The sequence below is a fragment of the Fulmarus glacialis genome, unplaced genomic scaffold, assembly GCF_000690835.1.
Source record: "Fulmarus glacialis isolate BGI_N327 unplaced genomic scaffold, ASM69083v1 scaffold18593, whole genome shotgun sequence".
Classification (NCBI taxonomy): domain Eukaryota; kingdom Metazoa; phylum Chordata; class Aves; order Procellariiformes; family Procellariidae; genus Fulmarus; species Fulmarus glacialis.
Window position 1 is genome coordinate 25,843 of NW_009204418.1, and position 14,398 is coordinate 40,240.

Genomic DNA, 14,398 nt, shown 5'->3' on the forward strand with positions numbered 1-14,398 from the left:
TTGAAAGGAAGGCTAATCCTGTTTGGACAGAATTTTACAAGAATGTCAGAAGTAAATTTTATTTCTGTGTTGCTTGAAGTTATGCATCACATTTGGTTGATAGCTTGAGAAGGTGTTTTGGCACCTTGTAACCTTAAATTAATCAACTGTGTACACAGACATTAGGTTTCTTTTTCTCCCATCAAAGCTCCTTGCGTAGAATAGCCAAAGATCTTCCTCCCTGTCCCCACAGAGCCGAAAATGTGTATCATCATTCAGAGTCACAGGAAACGTAAGTAGTGGATAAATGCCCAGGTGACTCTGTGGTGAATGATATCTGGGGGTAGAGAGCGCTAACACCTTTAAAAAGGTCTTAGATTCCTGTGGATCCCTGAGTGTAGAAGAAACTCCTTCCCAGCCTTCATTTGGGCACCGTGTCTGATTCTACACAAATAATGCTTCTGTTGTACACTTCACTCTTAATCAACATTATGCTCTTCATTTCCTATCAGCAGTTGTCACAGGAGACAGATCAGCCTGGATTTAAATGTCTGATCTGTGCCTTCTCCCAGATGGGGTTGCAAAAGAAATGCATGAGCCACCAGCCAAAACTGATGTTTCTTCTGAACTTCACCTGAAGGTAGCAACAGCAGGGACTAGCACTGGCAGGTCCACAGCAGCCTCCCCAGCCCTTTTAGCCTCTGCCTCACTTGAGCCAAAGATGCCTCGCTACATCGCCATGATGACGTGGGAAGGAAGAGTGACTTTTGCAGAGTCTTTCTCCCCACTGGCAAGGCAGTCCACACCGACTCAACATTGCAGAACAAGGGGAAAGCCTGGTTTAGAGCACAAGATCAGGAAGTTTCTCTTTGTTCCTAGCTTTCCCCCATACCTTCCAAGTGGTTTTAAATCAGTTTTCTTGACCAAGCTAAGTAGCACACAGTTGCGCACGTGTGGTAAGAACTGATTTAGTGAACATCTCTAAACGTTCTACATTTAGGCTTGCCCTAAATGTAAGGCTGAATGTACCAGGTAAGCTGAGCTCCCGCTCATTTGTTGGAATGGAGGGTTTTTATACCAACACGGCACATAGCACAAATGCTGCTCCTAGTCTGTTTATCTCCGCTACCAAAACAGTCATTGTCACCAAGAATAAGAATGCTGATCAAAACACGCCCGCCTCCAAGCAGAAAATGATTCCTTGTGATAGAAGTTCAAACTCTAATCATTCTCCGAGAAAATCATTGCTTTTCTTTGCATTTAATCAAGTATCATTAGAACTTCATAGCTTTTCACCCAAAGATCTCAAAGCAATTTCCAAGCGTTAATTAAGTCTCAGTTGCTTGTGACACCAAGAGTGGAATAATTTGTCCCCCGTGACAAAGGAAATCTGGGGAAATGCACAGTACAGTCCCAGCAGACCAGATTTTCAGTCCGTCATTCACTAATTTGAACAATTTTTGCTTTAATTCACAGGAGTTAACACGTACATTTCAGTAGTTGTTTAATTTTCAGTTTTACTGAGTTTAAGAACACCTGTGCAAGTACTTCTACACTGTTCAGTGCCTCCCCATTGCCAAATCTGTCCCACTGCTGCTCTCTAGAATAAACCACAGCCAGCAAGCTCCGATGCAAAACACTGACGATTCTCTCCACCACCACTTCTTTCTCTGGATCCAAAATATACCCTCTCCCATCATTTAAGACACAAGTTTGAAGGTAAAAGTTTTTGCATTGGCTTTAAATTTTCTCCACTTCCCAGTAGCTGATGGCAATCATACAGAATTTGACTTGCACATCACAAGTTGAACCCTTCAGTCCCCTTTTCAATAACAGATACTTAAAAGCTATCATTTACAAGCTAGTAATCACAGCACAGTCACCAACTAAAATCAGTCTCTATAAAAACCACTGTCCTGCACAACTGGAGTTGCGTATTTAGGAGAAGGAAAGCCTAACCAAGAAAATGGACTTGCTACCATAAAGCAGTCTGTTTCATCAACGGTGAAATCCTCAAAGACAACTGCACTTCATCTCTTCTTATAATTCTTAGCTCCTTTCTGACTTCCACCATGTAATAAGGGTCTGCCTCTGCAGTCTTTCCTCACTTTGTCCTGACCTATTGAGGTTGTCATCAGATACTTGGTAAATGACCTAACTAGCTTTTGAAGGATGACTTGGAGTATCCAGGTCATTTTGTTTTGCTCTCAATACTGTGTTTCTGCTCATCACATTTGCTGCAGCAATCACCGTACTTTCAACAGCTTACAATTCAATCAAATTTCTTCTATTCCCTTCCACCCTTCCTTCAATTAGATACTTCTGCCCATGCGAGCACTGCCACTCACTGCTTCTGTTCAGCAGTCCATGATCCTCCTCAGCATCTTGTGAAGACCAGTGCCGACTCCTAAGATTCCCCCAAAATTTTGCTACAATGAAAACAACTCCAACCACATAAGATAACTGTTTCTGAGAAAGTGTATTGGCCCTTTGCCAGTTATGAAACCTCACTGCTAACTGCATCTTTTCTCTTTCTCACCCATGCTTCCAATTTGAACTTCTTCTCATAACAGATCCTTCTCTTTCAAAACAGGTTTCCTTCTCTTAAAGGAAAGATTTCTTTCCGTATTTTTTGCAAATGAAGCTTTTTATTTCAAAATATCTGCTCTTCAGAAACAGAGGTTGTTTAGTGTTACTTCTTCATTCTCCTACAATCAATTGCAATCAAATCTCAAAAGGCACCTTCTATGATATGCCCATCAACAAGCTAATTTGAGCCTAAGTGCTTCTTTAACAAATGAGAGTAACTCTTTATGACATGTTATCCATCTAACACCTTTTCTGAGTGATTACAGCACTTTCTTACTTTCTTGTGGGATTTCTAGTTACTTTTCCCCACAAACTTTGGGCCCCAGGCAGAGATTTTTCTAACAGCATCAAAGAGCAGATGCCTCTCTACCTGGACTAACAGCTGCTCTGTCATTTCAATGAAACAGTCTGTGGCACATCAGTGATCAGACATCACCTTTAGAGCAGTTCTAGACACGATTTCATTTTCCTCACTGTCCTTTTAAAACTCATCTTCCCCATGTAGTGACTCACAAATAGTCATTAAGAATGGAAATACTAGCTTCACAATAATATCAGAACAAATTTGTACGGTATACTTTTCAAACCGCCTTCCCCACCCCAAAACTGCGAGGATATAAATTCATAAATTTTAATAGCCTAACCACTCGCCCTGTGACATACTCACACAACAAATGTTCTCACGGACCAATGCCTTTAGCCGCAGCTAATCCCCTCATCCCAGCTAAAAGTAAGCATGAAGCATAATGAAGGGCATGATTTTGGGTGTGGGGTTGTTTGGGGCTTTTCCCCCCCTAAATCGCCTATGTGCTAAAAAGAACAAAGAAAACCCTGCCAGGTGCTCTGTAACCCAACAGGAGTTGGGAGCTTCTCACCCTCCCTCCCTCAAAAAAGTCACACAAAGTTTGAATTTGTTCTGGAATCAACAAAATCCAGCCACTGTGAAAAGTATTGCTGTGAAGCAAAAACAAAGAAACGCAATCATTGGGCCAAAGTGACAGAGAGAACTGAACTGTGGAGACCGTGAACTTCTAGTTTCTTGGTGCTGAGCTACTGGAATGACTGGCGTGTTATATATATTTCATAGATAATCAGAAGGGCTATTCCAAAATGCACAACGACAGAGCAGAAGCTTTACCTTCTCTTCTAAAAGGAATGTCCTGTTATGCCTCTTAAGCCCATCAAGCATGTCTTCTTATTCAGCTTTGATGGTAGATCCAAAATGAAACTCCTAGAAGTAAAATAAAACCAGGTATTTGCATTTTAAAATGTATATTAATCCAGAATAAGGATCATATTCTTGGATAAATTAAGAATGGAATCCAACTCAGAAGATACTAAATTACTCACCTAGGGTTTCTCTTTAACACACTTTACTATCCAAATCCTTCATCCCTGGCTCCAAAAATAATTTTTATCCCCTCGTCTCCCTAATGGCACAGCATGGTGGATTCCTTCAATAAAATGATTGCCTGGAGGATTTAGATGGAAGAAAAACAAGAACTCCTTCATTAGTGTCTACAAATGGATCTGTTGTCTCCAAAAGCGCTGCTCTGCCTTAACTGTCAGTTGCATTTACACCCTAACTTTAACCTACCCCATTCGGAAAAGCCCAGTGACAGCACCACGGCTAGTCAGAAAGGAGGACCATAGAAAGAGAATTTAATCCGCCAGTCAAGTGTGAAGAACAGACCTTTGGCACTGGTATTTCCTCCCGCAACTCTCCCCGCAGTGTGCACACTCTCATTTATATAGGGGCGAGCCTGTAATACACATTTCAAGCCACTCAGTGTTATTTTCCAGACAGTTTTCTCCACACTAGATCCCTGATGGAAGTCATGCCTGTAAAACAAAGTGACTTATTTGTATCTCTTCCTCCAGGGCTGACTGAGTAGACAAAACTCATCCATAGGAACAGAAAATGACTCCAACACATGGGTGAGAGTCCAGCGTCTGAAGCTGGTTGAGAAGGTAGAGCTATCACTTTATGTAAGAAAAGAATGACATGGCAATTGTGTCAAGAAGAGCGGGAGTGGGAGAATCTGACAATATTGCCAAACCTGCAGGCTAAGAAACTAGAAAAAAAGGAACATTCCTTTTGCTGTGAGGCACACACTGACTTCTTGTTATGATCTGCTTCTCCTTGGATATTTCCAGAGAGTAATAGCCACAGCCACTTGGGGTAAGGGGCTGGGGGGAAGGGAACGCCTCTCTGGATGGGGGAGTTCATAAGATATTTTCCAAATCTCTGTTAATTAACAGCCACCTCCTGCCCTAATAGTTTATAGACATGACTTATTGCTGGACAAAATCTCAGCCACTGCATCTCCCATCAAGTAGATATGGATCCTTCCAACCCACAGCCATCCAGAGTACTTCAAGGAAAGGAAGTTTACTCAGCTGTGCAACAAGCAGAGCTTCAGAGTTCTCCTGGAGAATTTCCCTCAGGGCACCTCAACTGTGGGAAGACATTAGGAAAGCATACTTAACACTCCCATGCTAAAGTACTGCCATGAGACCTCTTTGCATTAGTCACTCTAGTCACTCACAGCTGTGGCTGGGAGGTCAGTCCCACCTCTGCTCTCCAGGCCCAGCCCTCAAGGCACATGGCTCTGCCTGGACCCTGAATTGACACTGACATCCCACTAACCTACTGAGGGATTGGCACCACAGCTGTTAGCAAAACACAGCCAGAGACGCACTGTAACCCAACTTGTCCATCCCCTACCCTCTAAAACTCGTTTCCGTACCACATGTTCCCACCACGCTCACGCTGAACTGCTGCTTTCCTCCAACCCAACGCTACCTTTAAGGCACCCCTGAACATTTATGAACACCACATACAAGTGATTCACACGTTAGCATCTGTCTGAATCGGATAGAAACTCTGAAACAACATTTAAGAGATGAGCCTAGAAAAGGTGCCAACATGCCCATGCAGCTCTGGCTTCAGAATTAACTGAAAATAAACATGCAAAGGTGGACGCTTGGTCCCATTGTAAAGACTTGCATTGCTCACTGGAACAAGTCTTTTTGGTACGTGCTAAGGAGGACAGATCACCACCACTTCAATCCCCTGCCAAATTTTTTGACTTCTTTCTCAAAGGGCTCTCGGTGCTCTTGCTATGCAGAAAAACCTGCTTTAGGCTTCAGTGTGGAATTCTCTTCCCATGTACCTTTAGACCATTATGGATACAACATCACCATTATTATTTCTGCATACATTACTCTCATGCTCTAGGATATTACAACTTTCAGCCATTTAAAACCTCACTGCATTAATGCATCTGACAGTATTTCTGAAGTCCATAAGCTTCCACAAGCATCAGCTGGTTCAGATCCTGCTACACTGAGCTTCAAAGAAGGTTATTTCACTGCAGTTGGATAGTGCTTGGGCTCCAGGCCCTTCACACACTACCTTTTCAATCCAGAGACAGTTCAGTAAGCAAGAAGTTACATCTTGTCAATAGCAGAGAGGTCCTCTTGGGCTTCCACTTCTTAAAGCAGTAAAAGCAGGGGTAATTACACCTCTGTACTTTTTGTTACAAGATAGCTCATAGAAGTTTAAACCAATTTATAGCAGTTGGGGGTATACAAAGTGATCCATCCTTCAATTTAGTCACAGCTCTGTCCTCAAATTGACTGTGTTTTAAAATAATTGTTGGTGAAAGAAGCCAATATTTATCAAGATAATTACTCCACAAACGGGTCTAACATTTGTTTCTTTTGCCTCTTCCTGCTACAAGCAGTATTTCCATAGATGGTTTTGAAACTGGCTTTATCTGTTTTGGAACATGGCCTTTGAATAAGAAACAACGGTAGCTACTACGTGTGGCACCTCTTGTGTTAAAATCATGGTTCTTTATAAACATTTTAGAAAAGTTTTGCTGAACCATAGGGAGTCTATAGATGGTAGTAAATTGATTTGAGCCTGATTGTGTGTGTCTGATTACAGACATATAAAAATATGAACAAAAAGCAAAGAAAATTAAGTCAAAAAGCCACTATGAACTGCATGTGATTGGACCAAATGTTTTTTGATTAGTGATTTTCTTCAAGATGCAAAGTTCTGCTGCATGAACAGTCTGCACAGCAGACATGCTAAAATAAGTTCCTATGCTATAAAGAACTTATTTTTATTAAGCGTGTTAAGATTTATCACAGACTCTTCCAGAACACCTCTTTTCAGGAAATCCAACTCATGCAGTTGTAGATAGCAACATCCCTGTTACAAATGATTGGCGTTGCCGTAAACAATGCTCTAGAAGCTAAGGTGGGATTTCCCCTTGCTCATGACCAAACAAAGAAAATGAACCAAATACCTTGAAAGCAAAGCCCTCCTTTACTGAAACAGCAACCTCGCCTCCCTCTGTTCTCTTTTGGTATCATTCCTTCACCCTTTGAGGAGTAGCAAATTCTCCTTCTGAGAATGGATCTGATCTCCCCAGAGTTGCAAAAGCAGAATGAAAGTTGTCCAGACAGGAAGGAACAAATTCAGGCCTCAGGATGGTCAAGCCACAATGCATATTCTACTGGATATTTTTCCAGTTGCACTTACCAAGTTGCACTTACGTAGGTAGATGCATCTTACACTTCTTCCTACTTTCGAATCTCTTACATGCTTTCTCAGGGAGTCTGTCTTGCCCTGTCTTTAAGGACCAGGGAGAGAATTAGCTCACCAGAACTTGAAAGCTGCTGCTCAATATTGAGTTTTCTCCAACAAGACACACAGTACAAACAAGAGACTACCCTGTCAGGGTTTAAAAAAACCACAAACTAAAATAAAACAATAAACCATATGTACCAAAGTTACCTAAGTTTCTCCCTACTGTTTGCCTTTCCTGTTGCACACGCCATCTGTTTTGATCAAACTGTCTCACATTTCCACTAGGTATTCCACTACCATGAAAGGCCCTGTAAGAGTAGAGAGAATCCTCTCAGGAGCTCCATTAAGTCCGAAATTGTTGCCTGCCTCCTTTTGCTAAGCAGCTTTGAGACCAATTCCAGAAGTGGGAGACACCTCTCCTGCAACTTTTGCATTTTCCTTCACTTTTTTACTACTTACAGTAAATTGATATATCAGCAGTTTAGCATGATTGCACCTAAACCACTCATTTTATTTTTAGTGACTGAGGATATGGGTACGGCTTGTATTTCCTTTGCGCTCCTGGACGGCCATTTCAGCATCCTGGACACAATATTCCACCATTTTCTTTTCAGATGTAGAATCAAGCATTAAGAGCCCTTCCTCCTGACAGAATGTTTTCTGTAGCTAATGCAAACTCATCTCATGCTTTGAGAAACATTTTGCATTAATGCCAGCACTGAGTCTTTTAGTTATTCATTAAAATTTACCACTATTTGCAGACTTGCTATTAGGTGTGAAAAGTTTAAGTCTGCTTGGAGGAGGACATTGAAGCTGAAGCACTTCAATCATTTCTTTAAATTGCTCGTTTTAAACTATGCTGAAGACCTTGTTAGTGTACAGAAAGCTACAGCTCTCTTACCAAGTTCAAGATTGCCTTTCAATCACTTAAGGCAGAACAGATTGATCACCCTCTTTTTGGGGGAATGGGATTCAAAGATAAACAGACTGCTAGTGAAAGAAACTGATGTGGAAGAGCTGTTGTTAGTAGACTTAGAGCAAGGGCTTAAGTAACCATCACTACATTTCAATGACAATGCCATAAAAAGCATCTCGCTTGCAGAATCAAATGTAGCCTTCCACTCCTCTCCTTCAAAAGACACATTTAATCTCTGGAAATCCAAAAGACACAGATTTTCAGCACTTTCTGAGATGAGCAAGAATCCTGTCTTGCTAATTCTCCACCATGTTTGTTTCATTTTGAAGGAATAATCTATTAATGACTTAACACCATTCAGTCTCCTCTTTCCTACTATTCCCATTTCATTTCAAGCTGCGATAGCTCTATCTGTGCCCCTTCCCACCCGCTGACCCACTCCATGGGCTGTGAAGGCATCTGAATTGAGCCTGGGCCTCAGATCCCGCAGGATTTTTAGCTTAGAGATTTTAGCAGCATCCAGAAAGAGTTGTAATCTGGACTACTGCAGAACAGTCACTATCCCTTTGCCTCTTTTCAAGGGCATAGGATGCTTGCTACTGCCAGCTGCCACCAACCTTCCAGGCATGCTGATCTGACCCCCATATGTTGCCTCCTAAAGTCTTCCCAATAGTTTGGGAACCTCTCTCAAGCTACATCTTTACAAGCTTTCAAATTTAGCTTCCAAAGGACCATGAGAGCTAAAACAAATGAGTGGTTTCTTACAAAGTGTGTGCTACACTTTTAAAAAAAAAAAAAAAAATCCACATTACTTGGACATGCCTCTACAAGAATAACCAGTATCTGCAGGCAGAATTCCTCCCTCTGGCTTCCCCATGCTCCATGTCCTCATGTCTGCAGGACCACCCACTCACTCATTTACCTCACTGTTTCTACTTAATCTTCCTGGCAGCGAATGACTGCTCCTACAGCCCCCGGAGAGGTCTCTGAAACTAAACAAGACCTAGCATCCTCTCTCAGATAGTCTCTGGGACAACTTCAAAGTACCATGAGGTGACTTGTTGCTTAACAAGAGCCATATCACTCTCAAATTAACTGGAGAAAAATTGATTCCCTGTGCTACAGTCAGCCTCCTGGTGTAAACTCACCTGAATGGTGACCCATCACGATGGAGCCCTCTTGACAGCTCTCCTCCTAGTAAGATCAAACCCTTACAGCCAGCAGAGGAACAACTACAATGCAATGTTCAAGCTCCAGGCTGCATCCCAGAGCCACAGTGCACAACAAACAACACAGTACAGCTTGCAGCAAGACCCTTCTTTGCAAGTTTCCACGAACATTTAATAATACATTCCACAGACCTCCTAAATCAAGTGCATTCTTATGGAGAAATTCAGTCACCCCTTTCCATTATTGATCATCATGACTAATCACAGTAATAGATATAAAACAAGGGTGGGAACACCCAAATGCACCTCATGATTATGGTTTTGTCTGCATTTTCAATTTCAGGACTACTTGCATCTCAACCCTGCTCCTGTCCCAAACATCCCTTAAGGCTCTGCTGCCCAGCCAGCCACTCCTTACCTTCCTTAATCACACACCTACCAGACTTTCTCCCCACGCTTAACAGCATTTCTACAGTGCTTTTGTTTTCCAACTACCGCTTTCAGAAGTGTGGCTCTCAGTTAAACCTTTGTTTAATAGTAAAGCCCTTTTCAAATATTTAATATTAAATTAATTTGAATCCAGCTGGGGAGGAACAAGAAGGATGTGCCTGTTTAGCAAAATACTATTCCACACAAGCAAAAGACACTGAATAAAGATCTTTAAAAAGATAAACCCAGAAATTCTTTCTTAAACTGAAAAAAAGAAGCACGAGGATGAAAAATTTTGTATACTGGACAACTTGTGGTTGGATCACAGGCAAAGGAGACCAGGACCTTGATAACAACATTCCAACCCCAAGTATTTGTTTTCTTTATGCTACTATAACACTCCATGAGATAACTTGCATAGGCAATTTTGCACAAATCTGTTATACAAAAGTGTGCACTCTGAATAATGAACTGACATATTAGAGGTTATTAACATCTCCTGGCAACAAAAACTCTCCTCAGAAATTGAGAAATCCCAAAGGGCAAGCCTAGCTAACCAGGGGGACATCTTGGAAAAGCTAAACCCACCACCTATCTGAAGTACTTATCACAACAACATTTCTGTAAAAAATTCCACAGCACATGATTCCAACACAAGCTGTCACCCAGAAAATGCTGGTAATAATGAAACAAATAGATAAAAGACTATTGGTTAATTGAGTGTTTAAATTGGTCATTTTGTCTCCTGTGACCTGTATCAAAAGTCCTCCTTAAAAGTCCAGGAGTTAAACTCATATAGATATTATGTCAGATTGGCTATGTTAGAATATTTATGTTTTAAGCAGTAGCATGTATTAAAATCTCAGTAGCTACAGGCAATGAATCTGATCTTCACTGCAGCTTCCACAGCAGATTAATTACATGAATTCAGTTAACATACACAAGGTTAAAACTTCCATTACTCCAAAAAACAACCCTGGAAAGTACGTGCAGCCTCTTGAGCTCCTCACAGTACTGACATCAGCACCAAGAGGACAGGACTTCCTAAGAGGACAGGACTGTTGACTGTACTGACCTAAGACATCAACCTGTACCGCCCAGCAGCCAAGAGCCTGCCAAGGTCAGTGCTCTCCCTCTGCAGGATGTGGTACTTTGCTGTTCTCCATGTGGAAGAGGCCGGATGGGTCCCTGCTCCCAAGGGTTAGGAGTATGACAGAGGGATGCTAAGGTACCCCCTGCTCTTTATTAGTGATTCCAGATCGCAGTCCAGGTGCACTGTTAGCAAGGTACAGAGAAGGTTTAGCTGCTATGCGTTGCTAGACCTGCTCTCCAAGGCTGTTCCCAGTGGGTCTGCTCTGGGTCTCAGCCATAATTTACCTGTTTTTTTGCATCTGCACATCCCTTGATTCTCTACAAACTAATGAACTCTGCAAAGTGCCTCATTCACCATGTACCTTGCCACAGTTAAACTTAATAGCAAGTCAGCTTGTTTGAGAGCATTTGGAAAGAAGACAGCTTGGCAGAGACTTGTCTCATGGGTTATTTCCCAGATTCCCCAAAGCGGGGGGGGGGGAGGAAATTGGAAGAAAGAAATCTTCTTTCTCCCAATTCTCCAAATGCAAAGGTGTCTTTCTTGTGTCCTCTTGAGAAGACTGAATCCACAGGCACTTTTCACCACTGCTGCTTCTGCACAGCCACTAACTGGCCCAGGGAATATTTCTTCTACAACCACAACAGTACCACAGTTGCCTTCAGCCAGTTTCCAAATAAAGAGAGAAAAAGCTCACCTTCCTTGCACAATGGATGGACATGTTCATTTTAAGAATTCATACTCAATTGTCATGTCAGCAACAACTCAAAGAAGCAGCTTTGATCAGCTAACATGGAAAAAAAGATTTGGTTGGGGAAAGATTCCTCTTTCCATAGAGAGTAAGAGAGACACTCTCATTCCACCATACACAAATTACAAATCAGCTTGCCACTCTTGAAAGCACTGTACCAATCCAAGTGTTCCCACAAAACAACCCCAGAACATCCGCATCTTTGTAGTACTGAAGTCATGAGTTTGATACACTCAACTGAGTCTGCCATACTGAACAAGTTTCCTCTTCATCAACATCGCAAGCTGCTGTTTTGCAGATCAGAACAGTCAGCTTCCCCAGATAAGGCAGCTCCTTCCTGGAAATGGAAGATAGAACTGCTTTATCTCAGGAAAGGGAAGATAAAAGGTCACTCTTCACTAAGTGGCAAAGTTCTCACCTTGAAAGCTTTGCCCCTTGATTGGCATGGAACAACCAAGGTCATGGAACTCTTAATCAGACGCCTGCATAATTACTAAATCGTTATTAATTATATCAGAGAGCCGAGACCTCAGAGGAAAGGCAAAGCAAACAAAGAGCCCAATGAAGCCTCCTCTGTTGTTGGAAAAAATTGGTAATTAAAAGTCATGAGTGCACCAAAGAGTGAGGGAACAGCATCACAGTCACTGTTCAGGACTCAGGAGTGACTTGCATACAAAACAGCAGGCTTGTCTCCCTGGGGAAATTACAGGGTACTGCGTTACAAAGCAGTGAGTAGGAGGGAAAAAAAAAAAAAGAAAAAAAAAAAGAGACGGAGAAAGAACCACTCCTGTTTTATCAATAGCTTTATTTGCCCCACAGAGAGGGACAGCACTGCCAACGAGGCCCAAGTTTGAGAGGTGCCTTCCACATGTTTCTGGCAGCTCTAGAAAGCCTTCTCCCAGCCTTATATCATGAAGGGTTGCCATACTGAGAAGTGCACAAAAGAATGAGACCTTGTGTTCAACCTAATCCAGCCTACACACAGTCCTGGCCCTTGCCCAGGAACCCTTCCCCAACCAAAAGCCTTTATTTGCCTCAATGACCTGAGCTCAGCCTTAGTGACTACCCTTTCCCCAGACGCTGCCCTTCAAAGTATCGCTATAAAAAAATTGAAGAACTTCAATCTGCCCTTAAAAAGCCAAAAAACTCAAAAAAGAAAGAATGCCATGGTCCTGCTCATACCATAATAAATCAAACTAGGTAGTCATGATCCCCACTGAAACCAAAGCAAGTGCTTTTGCTAATCAGGCTATGAGAACATAAATGGTGACCTGTTTCTATGCTAATGATAAGATACGCCAACTCAGGGCACTGAGATATCAAAGATGTCATTGGATGAAAAAAGGCACCACGCCATTTACCATCATTTGCAGGCAAACACAAGAATCCCTCTGATCTGCTATATAGGTAGTTTTATAGATCCAATCCTAAAGATGACCATATGCAAGAGATGGCAAGTCTGGGCCAAACCCCTGAAGAGATCAGTTTAGATGGATTATGAGACTGTGGCGAGAAGAACAGACACTCTCTTGCACTCAGCCCTCCCAACATACAAAAAGAGAAGTGCAAAACACCAGAAGCCCAAAGAGAACAGTTTGTAAGTCCCAGAGATCAGAAAAAAAGAGACATTTTCTACTCTACTGCTCCAAGTACAATGACTCAAAAAGACCTATCTTCAGGATACTCTGAATAAGAAAGTCTCCCATTTAAAACATGAGCAAGAAGGAATAAAGGATAACTGCAGCAGACGCAGTAATGCAATTTGTGGGAATCTGCCACTGAATAAAAAATTAATAACAAACAACCTCTGGCTAACTGCAGCCATTTCATTATCCTTAACTTTGACAGACCCAAATTCAATAAACTTTTATTGAAGTGCATCTGGTCCTTCTTTATCCCTTTTCTGAACTTCCATTGCTTGCCAATGCAATGCCCTTTCACTGCTGCAACCTTATCACAGCACTCTGTTTCCTACTGCTGAATGCTAAGCCCCCAACCCCCATGTGACAGCACCGTACCTGTTGAAGATATCGCCCGACACTTTTTGCAGATACTGAAGTGCATCTGCCAGCTGCTGATCAGCCTCCTCCCTGCGTAAGTCCGGTTGGATCAGGGGGACTGAGTACGTCTGCCCTTCCAAAAAGTGCTTCTGCGCTACTGTAGCCATTGTGCCTAAAGGAAAGAGCAAATAGGTCATTACAGTAAACACACTTCCATCTTATCACAGCTTTTATTCAGGGACTTCCACCCTCTGCTCTCCTAATTATTTTAGGAAAGTGTTTGCAACGGAATCGGTGAGCTGAGGAGAAAGGCACAAGTTGGTTGACATATTGGATTTTTAATAAATCCAAGGTAGCTACAGTGAAGTGGGAGTCTCTTGCTTATCTGAATGCTCTTGGGAACCATAATTTTATTTTTAGCGTGATACTTAACAAATCTCTGCTCAGTACTGTGCTGAAAACAAAGACCACACTTTGGAGCAAAGTCAGTTCAGGGTGGCGACAAGACTCATCAGAAATCACCCTGTCCCCTCCTCCCATCCTCATCTTCCAGATGGATATATTTCAGGTCATTCAACCCCATTAGCAAAATGCAGTATTTCATCTTACACTTCTGCTCCAAGAAACACAACCACCGCTCCCTTCCAAGAACAGCAGCTATGAAATTACAGGGCATGCATGTGCACACACGCCCTTGCTCCAAGTAGGTTAATGACAGTTCTTCCATTCTGAGACTCCCAGGAGCTGCTCGTTGCTTCTGGTGACTAGATTTTTCCTCAGTAACTATCCTGAAAGAAGCCTCCTTATTTTAGGATTCTTTCACATATAAAACCTAAATGGTCACTGAAATCTTTCAGTTGTGTTCAACA

At 42.1% G+C, this 14,398-nt stretch overlaps 1 protein-coding gene across 1 annotated transcript in view; it reads right to left on the reverse strand.

Annotated features, from left to right (window-relative positions):
- The window catches only part of WASH1 (WAS protein family homolog 1), a 31,954-nt gene extending 18,258 nt beyond the window's left edge, over positions 1-13,696 (reverse strand). Inside the window, exon 1 of the mRNA XM_009574986.1 lies at positions 13,548-13,696. Coding sequence (XP_009573281.1) covers positions 13,548-13,696 — 149 coding nt within the window. The remainder of the gene's footprint in view (positions 1-13,547) is intronic.
- Between the last annotated feature and the right edge of the window lie 702 nt (positions 13,697-14,398).